The sequence below is a fragment of the Balaenoptera ricei genome, chromosome 10 (assembly GCF_028023285.1).
Source record: "Balaenoptera ricei isolate mBalRic1 chromosome 10, mBalRic1.hap2, whole genome shotgun sequence".
NCBI classification, from domain to species: domain Eukaryota; kingdom Metazoa; phylum Chordata; class Mammalia; order Artiodactyla; family Balaenopteridae; genus Balaenoptera; species Balaenoptera ricei.
Genome location: NC_082648.1, coordinates 55551859 through 55566998, shown reverse-complemented (window position 1 = coordinate 55566998; position 15140 = coordinate 55551859). Strand labels below are relative to the sequence as shown.

General features: G+C 36.7%; 1 protein-coding gene across 1 annotated transcript in view; it reads right to left on the bottom strand.

The window, feature by feature from the left end:
• HELB (DNA helicase B) overlaps window positions 1-15140 on the bottom strand; it is a 34789-nt gene that overhangs the window by 10137 nt on the left and 9512 nt on the right. The window contains exons 6-11 of the mRNA XM_059934677.1: window positions 14084-14225; window positions 10994-11148; window positions 7775-7856; window positions 6848-6907; window positions 5470-5698; window positions 4527-4670 (exon numbers count right to left, since the gene is read on the bottom strand). Of these exons, the coding sequence (XP_059790660.1) occupies window positions 4527-4670; window positions 5470-5698; window positions 6848-6907; window positions 7775-7856; window positions 10994-11148; window positions 14084-14225 (812 nt within the window). The remainder of the gene's footprint in view (window positions 1-4526; window positions 4671-5469; window positions 5699-6847; window positions 6908-7774; window positions 7857-10993; window positions 11149-14083; window positions 14226-15140) is intronic.

Here is a 15140-nt window from a genome sequence, read left to right as displayed (position 1 = left end):
GGGCTCAGTAGTTGTGGCTCACGGCCTCTAGAGCACAGGCTCAGTAGTTGTGGCGCACGGGCTTAGTTGCTCTGCGACATGTGGGATCTTCCCGGACCAGGGCTCAAACCAGTGTCCCCTGCATTGGCAGGCAGATTCTTAACCACTGCACCACGAGGGAAGTCCCTGACATTTCTTTATATTTTAAAAAATCATGCTCAACTGTGGGCACTTTTTGTAAGTCATTTCAAATTCCTTCTGGAACTGAGGTGGGGTAAGTTAATAAATAAAACACCATCCACTTTGAAAAAAAAAAAACAACCCTATGCTAATTAATGTTTGCCTACTATTAGAGGATATAGTCTAACCTATAAAATTTTCTACATAAAAATGAAAGTGGGGGCTTCCCTGGTGGCACAGTGGTTAAGAATCTGCCTGTCAATGCAGGGGACATGGGTTCAAGCACTGGTCTGGGAAGTTCCCACATGCCGCGGAGCAACTAAGCCCGTGCGCCACAACTAGTGAGCCTGCGCTCTAGAGCCTGTGAGCCACAACTACTGAAGCCCGCACTCCTAGAGCCTGTGCTCCGCAACAAGAGAAGCCACCACAATGAGAAGCCCGCGCACCGCAATGAAGAGTAGCCCCCGCTCGTTCCAACTAGAGAAAGCCCACACACAGCAACAAAGACCCAACGCAGCCAAAAATAAATAAATAAAATAAATTTATATAAAAAGAAAGTGGATGCAGCTTTGTCACCAAAACAACATAATGGCAGAGAGAGGAGTTCAAAACAATGAGATAAATAACAGAGCCACAAATAACTTGTGAGAATTAAAAAATATTAAAATAAAGTTGAAAAGCAAGTTGCAGCAAATGCAATGTGGTGTCCAGAATAAGATTCTGGAACAGAAAAAGGACATTAATGGACAAACTGGTGAAATCAAAATAAAGTGTATTTTTTAGTTAATAGTAGTGTACCAATAGTAGTTTCTTAGTTTTGACAAATATACCATAGTTATATAAGATGCTAATATTAGGGAAAGCTGGGTGAAGGGTACATGGGAACTCTCTGTACTAACTTCCCAACTCTTCCATAAATCTAAAATTATTCCCAAATAAAAAGTAATTACCTCACAAGGGTAGAGGAAGGGGATACATTTATCAAAACCCATCCCACTTTGTAATTAAAACGTGTTTGTAAATTATACCCCAATAAAGTTGGTTAAACAAATAAAAAAGAAGTTGCAAAAATATATATAATCAATACAATACCATTTATGTAAAACTTGGTTACCTTGTTTCTACATGAACAGACAAATTCAGGCCAGAAATCACCTCTGAGGAGGGTGGGAAGGCCTGGGATGAGGGGAGGGCAAATGAGGCAGTTGCTTTGGGTACAAAATTTAAGAGGATACCAAGAAACTCAGCAATCAAGATAAATAAATTAAAAAAAATTAAAAACTCTCCAGAAAGTGGGCACAAAGGGAACATAACTCAACATAATAAAGGCCATATATGACAAACCCAAAGCTAACATCATACTCAACGGTGAAAAGCTGAAAGCATTCCCTCTAAGATCAGGAACAAGACAAGGATGCCCACTCTCGCCACTTTTATTAAACATAGATTTGGAAGTCCTAGCCACAGCATCAGAGAAGAAAAACAAATAAAAGGAATCCAAGTTGAAAAGGAAAAAGTAAGACTGTTATTGTTTGCAAATGACATGATAGTATACATAGAAAATCCTAAAGATGCCACCAGAAAGCTACTAGAACTCATCAATGAATTCAGTAAAGCTGCAGGACACAAAATTAATATATGGAAATCTGTTACATTTCTATACACTAACAGTAAACTATCAGAAAGAGAAATTAAGGAAACAATTCCATTTATAACCACTTCAGAAAGAATAAAACACCTAGGACTAAAAAGGAGGCAGAATACCTGTACTCCAAAAACTATAAGACACTGATGAGAGAAACTGAAGACGACACAAATGGAAAGATATACCATGTTCTTGGATTCTTTCAATATTGAAAGAATCGATATTGTTAAAATGACCATACTACCCAAGGCAATCTACAGAGTCAATGTAATCCCTATCAAATTACCAATGACATTTTTCACAGAACTGGAACAAAAAATTTTTAAATTCTATAGAAACACAAAAACCCAAAATAGCCAAAACAAGTTTGAGAAAGAAGAATGAAGCTGAAGGAATCATGCTCCCTGGCTTCAGACTATACTACAAAGCTACAGTCATCAAAACAGTATGGTACTGGCACAAAAAAAGACACGCAGATCAATCCAATAGGATAGAAAGCCCAGAAATAAACCCACGCACTTATGGTCAATTAATCTATGACAACAGAGGCAAGAATATACAATGGAGAAAAGACAGTCTCTTCAATAAGTGGTGCTGGGAAAAATGGACAGCTACATGTAAAAGAACGAAATTAGAACATTCTCTAACACCATATACAAAAATAAACTCAAAATGGATTAAAGAGCTAAATGTAAGACCAGATATTTTAAAACTCCTGGAGGAAAACATAGGCAGAACACTCTTTGACATAAATCACAGCAATATTTTTGGGGATCCATCTCCTAGAGCAATGGAAACAAAAGCAAAAATAAGCAAATGGGACCTCATTAAACTTAAAAGCTTTTGCACAGCAAAGGAAACCATAAACAAAATGAAAAGACAACCTATGGACTGGGAAAAATTATCTGTAAACAATGCAACCAACAAGGGATTAATTTCCAAAATATACAAACAGCTCATACAGCTCAATATCAAAAAAACAAACAACCCAATCAAAAATTGGGCAGAAAACCTAAATAGACATTTCTCCAAAGACATACAGATGGCCAACAGGCACATGAAAAGATGCTCAACATTGCTAATCATTAGAGAAATGCAAATCAGAACTACAATGAGGTATCACCTCACACCAGTCAGAATAGCCATCATCAAAAAGTCTATAAATAATAAATGCTGGAGAGGGTGTGGAGAAAACAGAACCCTCTTACACTGTTGGTGGGAATGTAAATTGGTGCAGCCACTATGGAGAACAGTATAGAAGTTCCTTAAAAAACTAAAAATAGGGAATTCCCTGGTGGTCCAGTGGTTAGGACTTGCACTTTCACTGCTGAGGGTGTGGGTTCAATCCCTGGTCAGGGAACTGAGCTCCTGTAAGCCACACGGCGTGGACAAAAAATAAAGTTACTTGCATTTTTAAAAAATTTTTTAAAAAAACTAAAACTACAAATAGAATTACCATATAATCCAGCAATCCCACTCCTGGGCATACTAAAAACAGAGTTACCATATGAACCAGCAATCCCACTCCTGGGCATATATCCAGAGAAAACTCTAATTTGAAAAGATACATGCACCCCAATGTTCACAGCAGCACTACTTACAATAGCCAAGACATGGAAGCAACCTAAATGTGAATCGACACATGAATGGATAAAGAAGACGTGGTATGTATACACACACACACACACACACACACACACACACACACACACATACATACATACAACGGAATACTACTCAGCCATAAAAAAGAATGAAATAGGGAATTCCCTGGCGGTCCAGTGGTTAGGACTTGGTGCTTTCACTGCCGGGCTTGGGTTCAATCCCTAGTCGGGTAACTAAGATCCCACAAGCTGCACAATGCGGCCAAAAAAAAAAAGGAAAAAGGAATGAAATAATGCCATTTGCAGCAACATGGATGGACCTAGAAATTACCATACTAAGTGAAGTAAGTCAGAGAAAGACAACTATATGATATCACTTATATGTGGAATCTAAAAAAATGATACAAATGAACTTACTTACAAAACAGAAACAGTCTCACAGACATAGAAAACAAACTTACGGTTACCAAAGGGGGAAAGGAAGGGGTGGGGAGGGATAAATTAGGGATTCTGAATTAACAGATACACTCTACTATATATAAAATAAACAACAAGGACCTTCTATATTGCACAGGGCCCTACTGATATATTCAATATCTTGTAATAACCAATAATGGAAAAGAATCTGAAAATATATATACATATATATTTACACGTATAACTGAATCACTTTTGTGTACACCTGAAACATTGTAAGTCAACTATATTTCAGTTTAAGAAAATAATTTAAAAGTTAAAATTTAGAGCAAAAAAGATCCACATTGAACAAAATATCAAAATTTTAAATGAAGGCAAGATCAGTAAGAGTGCCATACCAAGTGACACTGGAGACGGAAGCAAGAGGGAAATTCAGTTGTCCTGGTCCTGACCGCTCTTTCCCTGGGAGACATGGGAAGGCCTGCAGGATGAGGCTTTAACTATGTCTTAGATCCAGAAAATAAAGACAGCTCTGAAGCAGAGTGCAAAACATTAGAGTCTGTACAGTAGTTTCAGTACTTTTGTGTATTTTGTTTCCTAATTTAAAAAATAATAAAAGCAACAAAACTTAGGAAGAAAATAATGCAAGGTACTCTATCTTGGCAAGCTATTTAAATTGCTTTATAAAAGTCCATTCTTACCTGAAAAGTGTGAATAGTTCTTGCCCATGCATGTTTTATGTGACAATATTGCATTAATTTCCCAAAATCCACAGTTACTTCGAAGCCAGCCATATTATTAATGGTCAAAAATCTTTGCTTTCCAAAAGTTATATCAGTTTTATCCTGTCATCAAAACAAATAACTGTTTTGTATGTTTTCAAATATGTACACTGTAAAGGTCTATTTTGGGGTTGAACATAAAATGCAAGCACCTTATGAATAAAATAGCATGTATAATTGTTAAGAATTTCAAAAAGCTTAAAATCTATGCTTGAGCACCTACTGAGTATAGACACACCCAAATATTTTAATAACCACAAATGGAAGTTTTGGGTCCTTGAAATTTAACCTTTATTTGACTCTTTGGAGAACAGTCTGTGTTGTCTTTCTTATTTTGAAGACTATACATTTCACTTCTTGCACTGACTATGTAAGTCTGCATGTATTTTTTGCAAAGAGTTTACTTTTCCTCACAGATTTTAAAGAATAAACTTATAAGTTTAAAAGGGTGTTTATACAATGAGGACAAATTCAAGGTGACCGCTTCTATAGTTTCTACATTTAAGCAGCAACCAAGGAAGTGATGCTTTGTAAAATATAATAAGTGTGTCACTTGTCCCTTGTTTTTTGTTACTCAAGCACTTCAAACTTATTAAAAATATGTTTCTTCACAAAGCCTTCCAGACTTCCCAACTCATTTTATGAGGCCAGCATTAGTCAGACACCAAAACCAGACAAGATATCACTAGAAAACTACAAACCAAGATCCCTCATGGACACAGATGCAAAAATCCTTAACAAAAAATTATAGAAGAACGCCAGCTCTGATATGATTAAATTCTGAATCAATCCTCGGGCAATAAAAGAAAACCAAATCTATCCCTCATAGGTAAAAAGGTACTATTTTTCTGTTATCATTTACCTCTGTTATGAAAAATACTTCTCCATTGCAGAGTCGAATACCACTTTCAAAGTCATGCTTATTTTTAGCAAAACCATGAGGAGTACCATTGAAGTCTTCGCCACTGGCCTTTAGTTCATTATTTTGTTGGCTGTTGAAGGTATTTTCAGGGAGTAAGTCTGAGAGATACGCATTCCTGGTACAACAAATTTTATCACCAACTCCAAATTCAAGTCTATTCTGATGGTTTCTGGGTTAGAAAATAATAATACAGCATCAGAGTTTGGAAAACCTCAATTTCATTTTCTTTAAGCATTGACTCTTACTCAGATCTGATCCAGTTCTCAAAATTATTTCCACAGTCTCTTTACGTCACTTTTGTTCTCCAAAGGTAAACAAGAAATCAGGCTCCCTCAGTTGTGGTCTGACTATCTACACTTTCTGCACACCTCAAACTCAGTGACATTTCCCAGTCGAATTTTTTCAAGTTAGAAATCTTGGCATAAAGGCTGATGTCTCTCTTTCCCTTTATATTCCAAAAGTTACCAAAAATCTTATCGACTCTACCTTTTAAATTCATCCTCTCCTCTCCAATCTCTCTTATCACTACCCCAATTCAAGTCTTACAGCACTTACACATATGTCTATTGTAATAATTATATTATATCAGAATAATAGCAGCAAATCAAATAAATGCTGGTGATAATACCAGTTACCGTGGTAAGTGCTTTAGGTATATTATTTCATTTCATCCTTACTACAACTTTATGAGGGAAATTCTGGGTAAGTGTCCTCTTTTACATACATAGAAAGGTGAAATTACCTGCCCAAGATCACAATTACTGTGACCCAGACTGGATGGCCCCAATCTTGTGCTTTTCAACCCTTTGTTGGGCTACCTATCATGGTTTTTCGTGTCCTTCCTCAATAGACAGGGAGCTCCTCTTGAAATTTACACTTCTCTGGGTTCTCTGCACTTAATAAAGAGTAGGTATTGATAAATGCCAGAGAAGTGAGTTAGTCTGTCCTACATGTGAATAGAGTGGCTTTTCTATGCTCCTATTTCCCTGATAAAAGTCCACCTAAGGTGCTCTCTGTAGGCACCCTGTTGCTAAGGTTCTTGTACACATTCCACACATAATCTAATTTGAAAAATTGCCCTGAATTCTCCACGCTTATCTTGGAGAAGCTAGAGGTAGGAAATCACAGGGACAATTTTATTCTTTATTTTTCTTATTACCCTGATTACCAAAAAGTCAATTCCTAAGGATATATATTATATTTAATTGAAGATATCATTTGACTTCACAAAGGAGAAAAAAGATTTTTAAATATGCGCTACAGTGATAAATGTCAAAACAAACAAAAGTATGGCGAATCCAGGAAGCACTGTCCTCACTTGATTAGACGGCCCGTGTAGTGCTTGCAACAGCAGGTGTTGATCACGTCACAGTCCTGCCTGGAACACAGAAAAATACAAGGGTCATCTTAATGGAATCTCTTTTGTGTGGATTTCTGTTACCAACAATTATGAGATACTGGATTCTATCAAAAGTTTCCAGGACTGGGACTTCCCTGGTGGTCCAGTGGTAAAGAATCCACCTTGCAATGCAGGGGATGTAGGTTCAATCCCTATTAGGGGAACTAAGATCCCACATGCCACGGGGCAACTAAGCCCACGTGCCACAACTACTGAGCTCACTCGCCTCAACTAGAGCCCACGTGCCATAAACTACAGAGCCCACACGCTCCGGAGCCTGCGCGCCACAACTAGAGAGAGAAAACCCACACGCCACAACTAGAGAGAAGCCCGCGAACCACAACGAAGAGCCTGCGGGCCACAACTAAGACCCGATGCAGCCAAAAATAAAATTAAATAAATAAAAAATAAATCTTAAAAAAAAAAAAAAGTTTCCAGGACTTTCTCCAGGAAAAGTATTGTGTAATTTTGATCTTAACATAACCCTTTCTTCCACTCAGATTTCCTATAAGTTACCAAATATAATATTTGGTAGAAAGAGCACCTCTTTAGGGAATTCCCTGGCAGTCCAGTGGTTAGGACTCAGCGTTCTCACTGCCAAGGGCCCGGGTTCGATCCCTAGTCAGGGAACTAAGATCCCACAAGCTGCGAGGCGTGGCCAATAAAAAGAAAGAGCCCTCTTTAGAAACTGCCTTCTGCTGGACCTAACCCAAGAAATACCTCAAAATAAGAGAAGAGAATTCACAGTGATGAACTACCAGTCTCCTATTCCAACAGCACCTAGATTCATAAGATATGAGATTTAAAAGCTTCATTAAAAACACCAAAATTTTGTAAACGCTTTACCTTCTAAATGCAATAAATTGTGATGTTTTTGCATCTTCTAGGTCCTTTTCTTTGAGTAAAGTACTAACTGCAGAATATAAATCTGAAAATTCAAGAGAAAAAAGTTAACACAGCAAAGCACTAAATTATAACATTGTTTCAATGGAGAAACTAATTCAGAATTCCTGCTAAGGGGTCCAGGAAAACATCTCACCAAATGGGATACAAGTTCACCATGGGAGCATCAACCTCATTTGTTTCATCAGCAGGAGCAAGAGAAAAGAGAATGAAGGTGACGGTTCCAGACACTCTATCCTCAATCACTAGCCAGGACAGCTCCTAATTTGTAATATCACCACTGCATATTTACTGATGGTTTGTGAATGCTGAATTTAAAGTATGAACAAGAGGACAACATATGTAACATAATTACTAATGTAAGACTTCTTTCTGTCTTAAGTTCTAGTGGTACTAGTGGTCATGAGTTATAATTTGAGAATCTATACGCTTTGCGTATGTGATTTCATCTTTAATCTTCACAATACTCACATGATGCATGTATTATTATATACAGGGCCGACAATGAGCTGATACATACCAGTATAACATATGGAGATATTTCTGTTTTAACTAGAAAACAGCTACTCCCCAAACACCACAGTGCCCTCCCTCCCACCCCAGCCATGTCTTTCCTTCCTCCAGAGCCCCCAGATCTCCCCATGATTCAGCAACTAAAAGGTTAACCCTGACACAGGAAGGGCATCCATTCCAAGAGTGACCAGACCCTACCAGCTATTAAATAGTTTAACTAGCACCACTCATTACATCCTTGTTAGGACCGTGAAACTGAGGCTCTTGGAAGTAAAAGAAATTTTCCAGTGGGGTAGAGTGACCAGCCTCCCTCTTTTAGAGCTCAGATCGTTGACAGTGATGATGTCCACTTACAGCTTGCCCTTCACAGAGCACTGAGAAGCAGGCTTCCTCTAACCTCTCTCAGCAATGTCACAAACCAGGGAACATTTCTCAGGAGAGGCAGAAGAAATAAAAATTGGGGTAAAAACATTCCAGGCTTTTCAGTCTTTCCCTCGTAGCAGATAAACCACAAGGGAATGAAAAAGCTCAGGCCTTGTGATCCCCACTCTAGGAAGACTGAATCAGTTGCTGGCTGAGCCCTTCACTTTTCAGATGAAGGAAGGATTATCATTAAAAAATGTCCAAGACTCAGCTCACCGCCAGCCAAGCCCCGCTTGCCAAAGGTCTCACAAAACACTGGTTTCTTTCACACGTACAGGATCGCGCTGTTCTGCTCCTTGCTTTGTTCACTCTCTCTACATCTCCCAGATCAATACGTACGCTGTACTTCATTGATTCTAAGATACGCATTTTTTTCTCATATTTTAACATCTCTGGAATTCTAGCCCAGCTATGAAGCCTGTCTTAGGCCTTTGTACCTTGCAATAATGGGAATAATTGAGTAATTTATTAAGAAATACTTATTACTTAAGTATTAAGGAATAATAATTATTAACAAAAAAATACTATATGCCTCTCTAAGGAGTAATTTATTCAATTCTCTTAAAGAAGAGACTCATTTCCCAGCTGAAGTTTGTAATTAAGATAGAAAACAGCTCCAGCTAAGCTCCACTACCATTCTGAAATAACTTTTTTTTTTAAGTACATTCTCATTAATTTAAAGAATGCGTGCCAGAAATAAAACTAAACATATTTTAGGTAGATCTAAATGGAGTGGCAAAGAAAGCCAGTTTCTTAACCATCTTAGTCTCATTTTTTTCATCTGTACTAATACCTACTATGAATTAAGTAAGCTGTGGAGAGAATAAAACATTATCTATAAATTATTTACAACATGTGTAATAAAAAACAAGTCAAAAAACAATACACAGCTTATAAACCAAATTATGTAAAACTAATATATGTCTGTGTATGGATATAACACGGTTTAAAAAGAGAAACTCCAAGCTCTTCCTACAGATGTGACCTTTATGGGGTTGATTCAGGGGAAGAGGACAGGGGATGATTAAAGAAAATATTAATTTTTACTTCAAACACTTCTGTATCACTTGACTTTTGTTAAGGAATATAAATGATTTCTATAATAATAAAAAAAAAAGCCAAAAAGGCATTTATAGAATCCTATTATTACATGAGCTCATTTAAAAAAAGAGTAATGTAACATGTGAATGAACACTAACCCAAAGGAACTGAGATGTGGACACACAAAGGAGGAAAGGCTTACAGATAAAGTTGAATGTCAATTAATTTCACATGCAGAGTGAAAGCTGCTAAGGAGGAAGGATATACCTTGAAGAACTGTGGCAACTACAATAAATCCTCAATAAAAATCATTTAAATTTTCACTAATACAATTTTGAGTAAACCACTACGCTATTTAAAAAAGCTTGCTAAGTTAAGTTTATAATATAAAGATCAAATTATTTAAATAAATAAATAAATTCAATTTAAATAAATTCATTTGGAGTAGATAATTTAATACCTATTATTCACAAAAAACTAACATTCATATAGTTCCTCAAAACCTATGAACGCCCTCAACCTTCACAACTGCCCCCAGGCACTGTCACTATGACTCCCATTTTACAAATGGTAGAGTGATGTGACATGGGTCATACACATAAGGCAGAAGATTCCCTATCCCATGCACTTCCTCAACCCTGCCATGCTGTCATTCTAACACCCATAATTAGAAGTGATGCTTGTCCATTTTACTAGAAACAGAACTATTAGGAACTCAGCTTGGCAAGAGTTTGACAGCCATTACTTTTGTTTCACAAATGTACTCAAAACAACAAATGTAGTATTTACGTTTCCAGCAAATACTGTACTTTTACAGCAAATACTGTACTTTTACAGTATTTGCTGTAAAAGAAAAGCTTCATTCATTAAGACATGCTTTCTCCTGAATGAACCTGGATTACTTAGGGCTTTGCTTTATTTTAAACTAATCATCTACATCCACTTATTTACTCAACAAATATTTACTAAGTCCTTAGTATGCATGTGTCAAGAGCTTACTTCTTTACAAAATTCTAAAGTAATCTGTTTTTGATGATTAATAAATTAGCTTATTTATTTTCAGTGCCTAACATTTTACTAGCAATATTTATTTTTACCATCAGATAAAATTATAACTAGTCATTTAATAACTATATTACAAAACTGAAATACTTAACCCCATATAACATAAAAGTTTATACTTACAAGAGTGATGATTACTTTTTGAGAACTGAGAACTGGCATCTTCTTCTGGGAGTCTAACAAAAATAAATGATTTATCTTGTATTGAGACAGGGAATGTTGGATCATCAGAGATATTCAGCTCTGCATCAAATGTTGGAAACTGGCGTCTTGAGATTCTTAAATAAAGGTAAAATAATACACCAAGAGCATTAGTATCCAAAAACGTATCTTCACATATGAGCAGAGATAATGTCATTACAATAATTAATATCTGTGAATAGGTCATAAATAGGGTAAAAGGACTACCCATATATGCATTATAAATAGTAAATGAGTTTCAAAATACACTTAACAAGACCATAATGTTATCTTTATCCATCAGTCCCCTACCCCTAGCACATTAAAAGCATTAGAAAAAATTGTCATGGAATTTACTAAGCAACATTCTGAGAACTTGACCTACTTTTCTCCAGACCACTAAAGAACCATACCAAGTAGGTATTATCCTCATCTCACAGAGGAGCAACATGAGGCTTAGTTAACTACAGTGGGGTGGTCCAAGATCACAGAGGTAAAAAGCAGGGGAGCTAGGAGGGAAATTTGGGCCCACTGGGCTCCATATTCCTTTCTATTCAAATTAATTTAAACTCTTTGGGGCCTTTTCCATACATTTACATCATACTCTTTCTTTTCTCCTTTCTTCTGTATATATCATATATATGGTCTCATCTTCCCAGCTGAACCAAGTATCCACATCTTCTCTTTGTTTCTGTTCCCTCCTCATCCTTCTTTTGTTCTTGTATTCCCCAAGACTAGCAAGTCATATCAGAAAGCACAGTAAAGGCCAGGGGCCTTGTCATACTAGAGTCCCTCCTTGGTTATTTGGAAGAAAACTGACACCCTGTAAAGACCTAACAGCAGCCTAGCTATCAAAGGTATAGTACCCTACTGTGTCATCTTTCAATCCTTCCCAACAGGGTTGGAAGGGAGGAAAGGAGAAAGAGGGAAGAAGGCTGTCCCTGCTGGAACTATCCCAAATTTAATTTGGGGTACTGAGAATCACCATGGATTTCCTGTTTTGCTTCTGACCCAGGACATGTAACATACTTCTATCTCTAGAAGCTTTTCCGTGGTATCATTGGGATCCTTCTGTCATTAAACACTTGGTGATAATGACCAAGAAGAAATAATGAAAGGAGCACAGCTCAGCCCAAAAGATATCGAAAGGGTTACTAAAAGGAATTCCTAAATTTCAGATAATATTGAGTTCTAAGAAACCTAGTGTGCTTTAGATTCTTCCAAGATTTCTAGACTTTAAAATGACCAATCATCTACCAACATTCCAAAACTGAGGTGGACTTTAGGTAGGAGAAGAAGAGTTATAGGTAAGCGTTATAGAAGAGTTATAGTTACACTTCCAACTGCATTATTTTTCTTAACGTCCCAGTACGAACCTATATCATCTACCCTATTCCTGTCCATTCTGCCTCTACCCCCACTATCTTTTCCAGGGTAGATGGGGCAGGGAAATAGTAGGCTTTGAATATTCTCGTTTCTGCTGACATCCAACCAAGAAAATGTTTAAGCAACAAAAACAGCATCTTGTAGTCTAATACAGTATCCTGTCCTGCTGAATATCTGAACCCGATAGCTACTGCAAAGACCTCCACATAAGCTACTAAGTTTTTCATCCATCATTAAAGAAATAAGAACTCTTCTGACAGAAAACAAATCATCGTAAAGAAAGCACTCCTTTGAGCAAAATCTACCTTCCAATTTAATTCTATGTTATCTAGTAAGTCATTTTTTGTCCTCAAGTATATTCAAAAATCTAGTTCCAGGTCCTAAGCCCCAGATGGATACACACCAGGTCCAAAGGCAGGAGGACAGACACACACAAAATGTTGTACAAAGAAGACCTAAGGCAATGAAGTTTCAGGCTAAATTCGTGATCTTAGCAGCAGTTCAGGACCTGTGCTAAATTTTTATTCAAATCAACTATAATCCTCTGCCACTCAGCTGATTGCCCCATGATCCCTATAATTCCCAAAATAACAGATAGTGGTAAGGTAGAACCAAAATAATTCCATGCAGATACAGAAAAAAAGCATGCACTACAGCCAATAAAGGGAAAATGAAACCTAAAACCAACCAACAAACAAAAACAGCACCTTGTAAAAGAGGGTCAAAAACAAAGATAGGGCTTCCCTGGTGGCGCAGTGGTTGAGAATCTGCCTCCCAATGCAGGGGACACGGGTTCGAGCCCTGGTCTGGGAAGATCCCACATGCTGCGGAGCAACTAGGCCCGTGAGCCACAACTACTGAGCCTGCGCGTCTGGAGCCTGTGCTCCGCAACAAGAGAGGCCGCGATAGTGAGAGGCCCGCGCACCGCGATGAAGAGTGGTCCCCACTTGCCGCAACTAGAGAAAGCCCTCACACAGAAACGAAGACCCAACACAGCCAAAAATAAATTAATTAATTAATTAATTTTTTAAAAAAAGATAAATTTTGGCCCAATGAATAAAAAGTCTCTTAATATTCTGTGGTCCCATCACATCTATTACAGAGGATTACTCTAAAGGCTTATGCAAAGATTAAGGAAAGAGAAGGATTCTTTCCTACTTTAAGGAGAGTAATATGCCACAGGTGCCACCAGGATTCATAAAGGAGTAAAATACCCTTTTCTTTACCTTTTTCTTTTTCGTTTTTTTTTTTTTGCTTTGGGCTCCCCTTATAAAAATTACAGGAAATGTCTTCCCCAAGTCACCCTTGAACTCTAATGAATTCATTTCCGAGTCTCTGTTCCCCTTGGGTTTATTCTGGTCTCTAAGCCAGATGCAACTTTATTTCACATATATACTTTTAAAATCAGGAAAACACACTTATACTTAAATTTCAACAATAATTTATCTTGGATCAATAATGAAAAATACTTTGCTTTTCTAACTGTGGGACAAAAGGTATACATACACCTGAAGGACAGAAAACGTTTGCTAAAAGAGCATAGTAAACATACTGCACTGAATCACCCTAATTCAAAAGCTAATATTTTTTTTTACCCTTATTTCTAATACGACAGAGGGAAAATGCAAAATTTTAGTTATATTATACCTTGTAGCATTGTCCACAATTAGTTCAGATTCTGCTCTATGGTTTGTCTTTAGTTCAATAGCACAATTTCTTGACTTGAGAGTCTCAAAAAGATCTTTCAGCAAGTTACCAGGTTCAATACTGGGTAACTGTCTAATATCACCTAAAAGGGGGAAAAATAGATAGAGTAGGTTTTATGTAACTGGGATCTCGAAATTTAGAAATTATTTTTATTTCTCCCTACTGATATATGCTATAATTATAAAGACTTACTCTGAGGAAATATGAAAAAAATCTTCGTTTAAAATTACTTAAGAACATTAAGTCTTCAAAAATATTCAATAACAACAATAACAACAAAAACCATCCCAATTAAACAATATAAGATAGAAAAAATAGTGATAACACAGTAAGGTAAAACATGAATTGAACTTTTTTCATATCTACAAACACAGGCAAACTGTTGGGGCATATATTTTCACCAACAGGTAAAGAAAAAAACAGGCCTTAGATATCTAGAATTTAGTCACTTATTCAATCTTGCTCAATGTCTTACTAACCATGGAAGAATCTATGGCCTCAAATAAATAAACTTAACGTACAAAATGCAAAATAAACAAACCCAGTGCATTTGATAATAAATTCTACTAATGTAATGATAACATTTTGCTCTATTAAAAATCTTTTTACTTTAAACAAACAAGCAAACCTTAGAGAAAAGAGAAACTATTTTCTGGGTGGAAACTGAGAGAATGCTTAGGCTATTAATAAAATCAACTGCTTACGCAATATCCTCAAATACCTAAAACAGTTATTTATAAATATATTGATTCTCTCATTGAAATTCTGTTTTTTTCTCCATTAAAATACACGGTCTACACATCGGTACTACCTAATAGCATCAAACTGAATCTCACCGGAATTGGAAAGGACTTACGAGGCTGGTGAGGTCTAATGTGAATTATTAGCTTAAAATCATAAAATTACTTTTAAGTGGTCTATAATTCAGACTTTCTATTACTTCCAAATGATCTACATCCTGATTTACTCTGAGTCTGTGAGAATTTTACTATTTTAA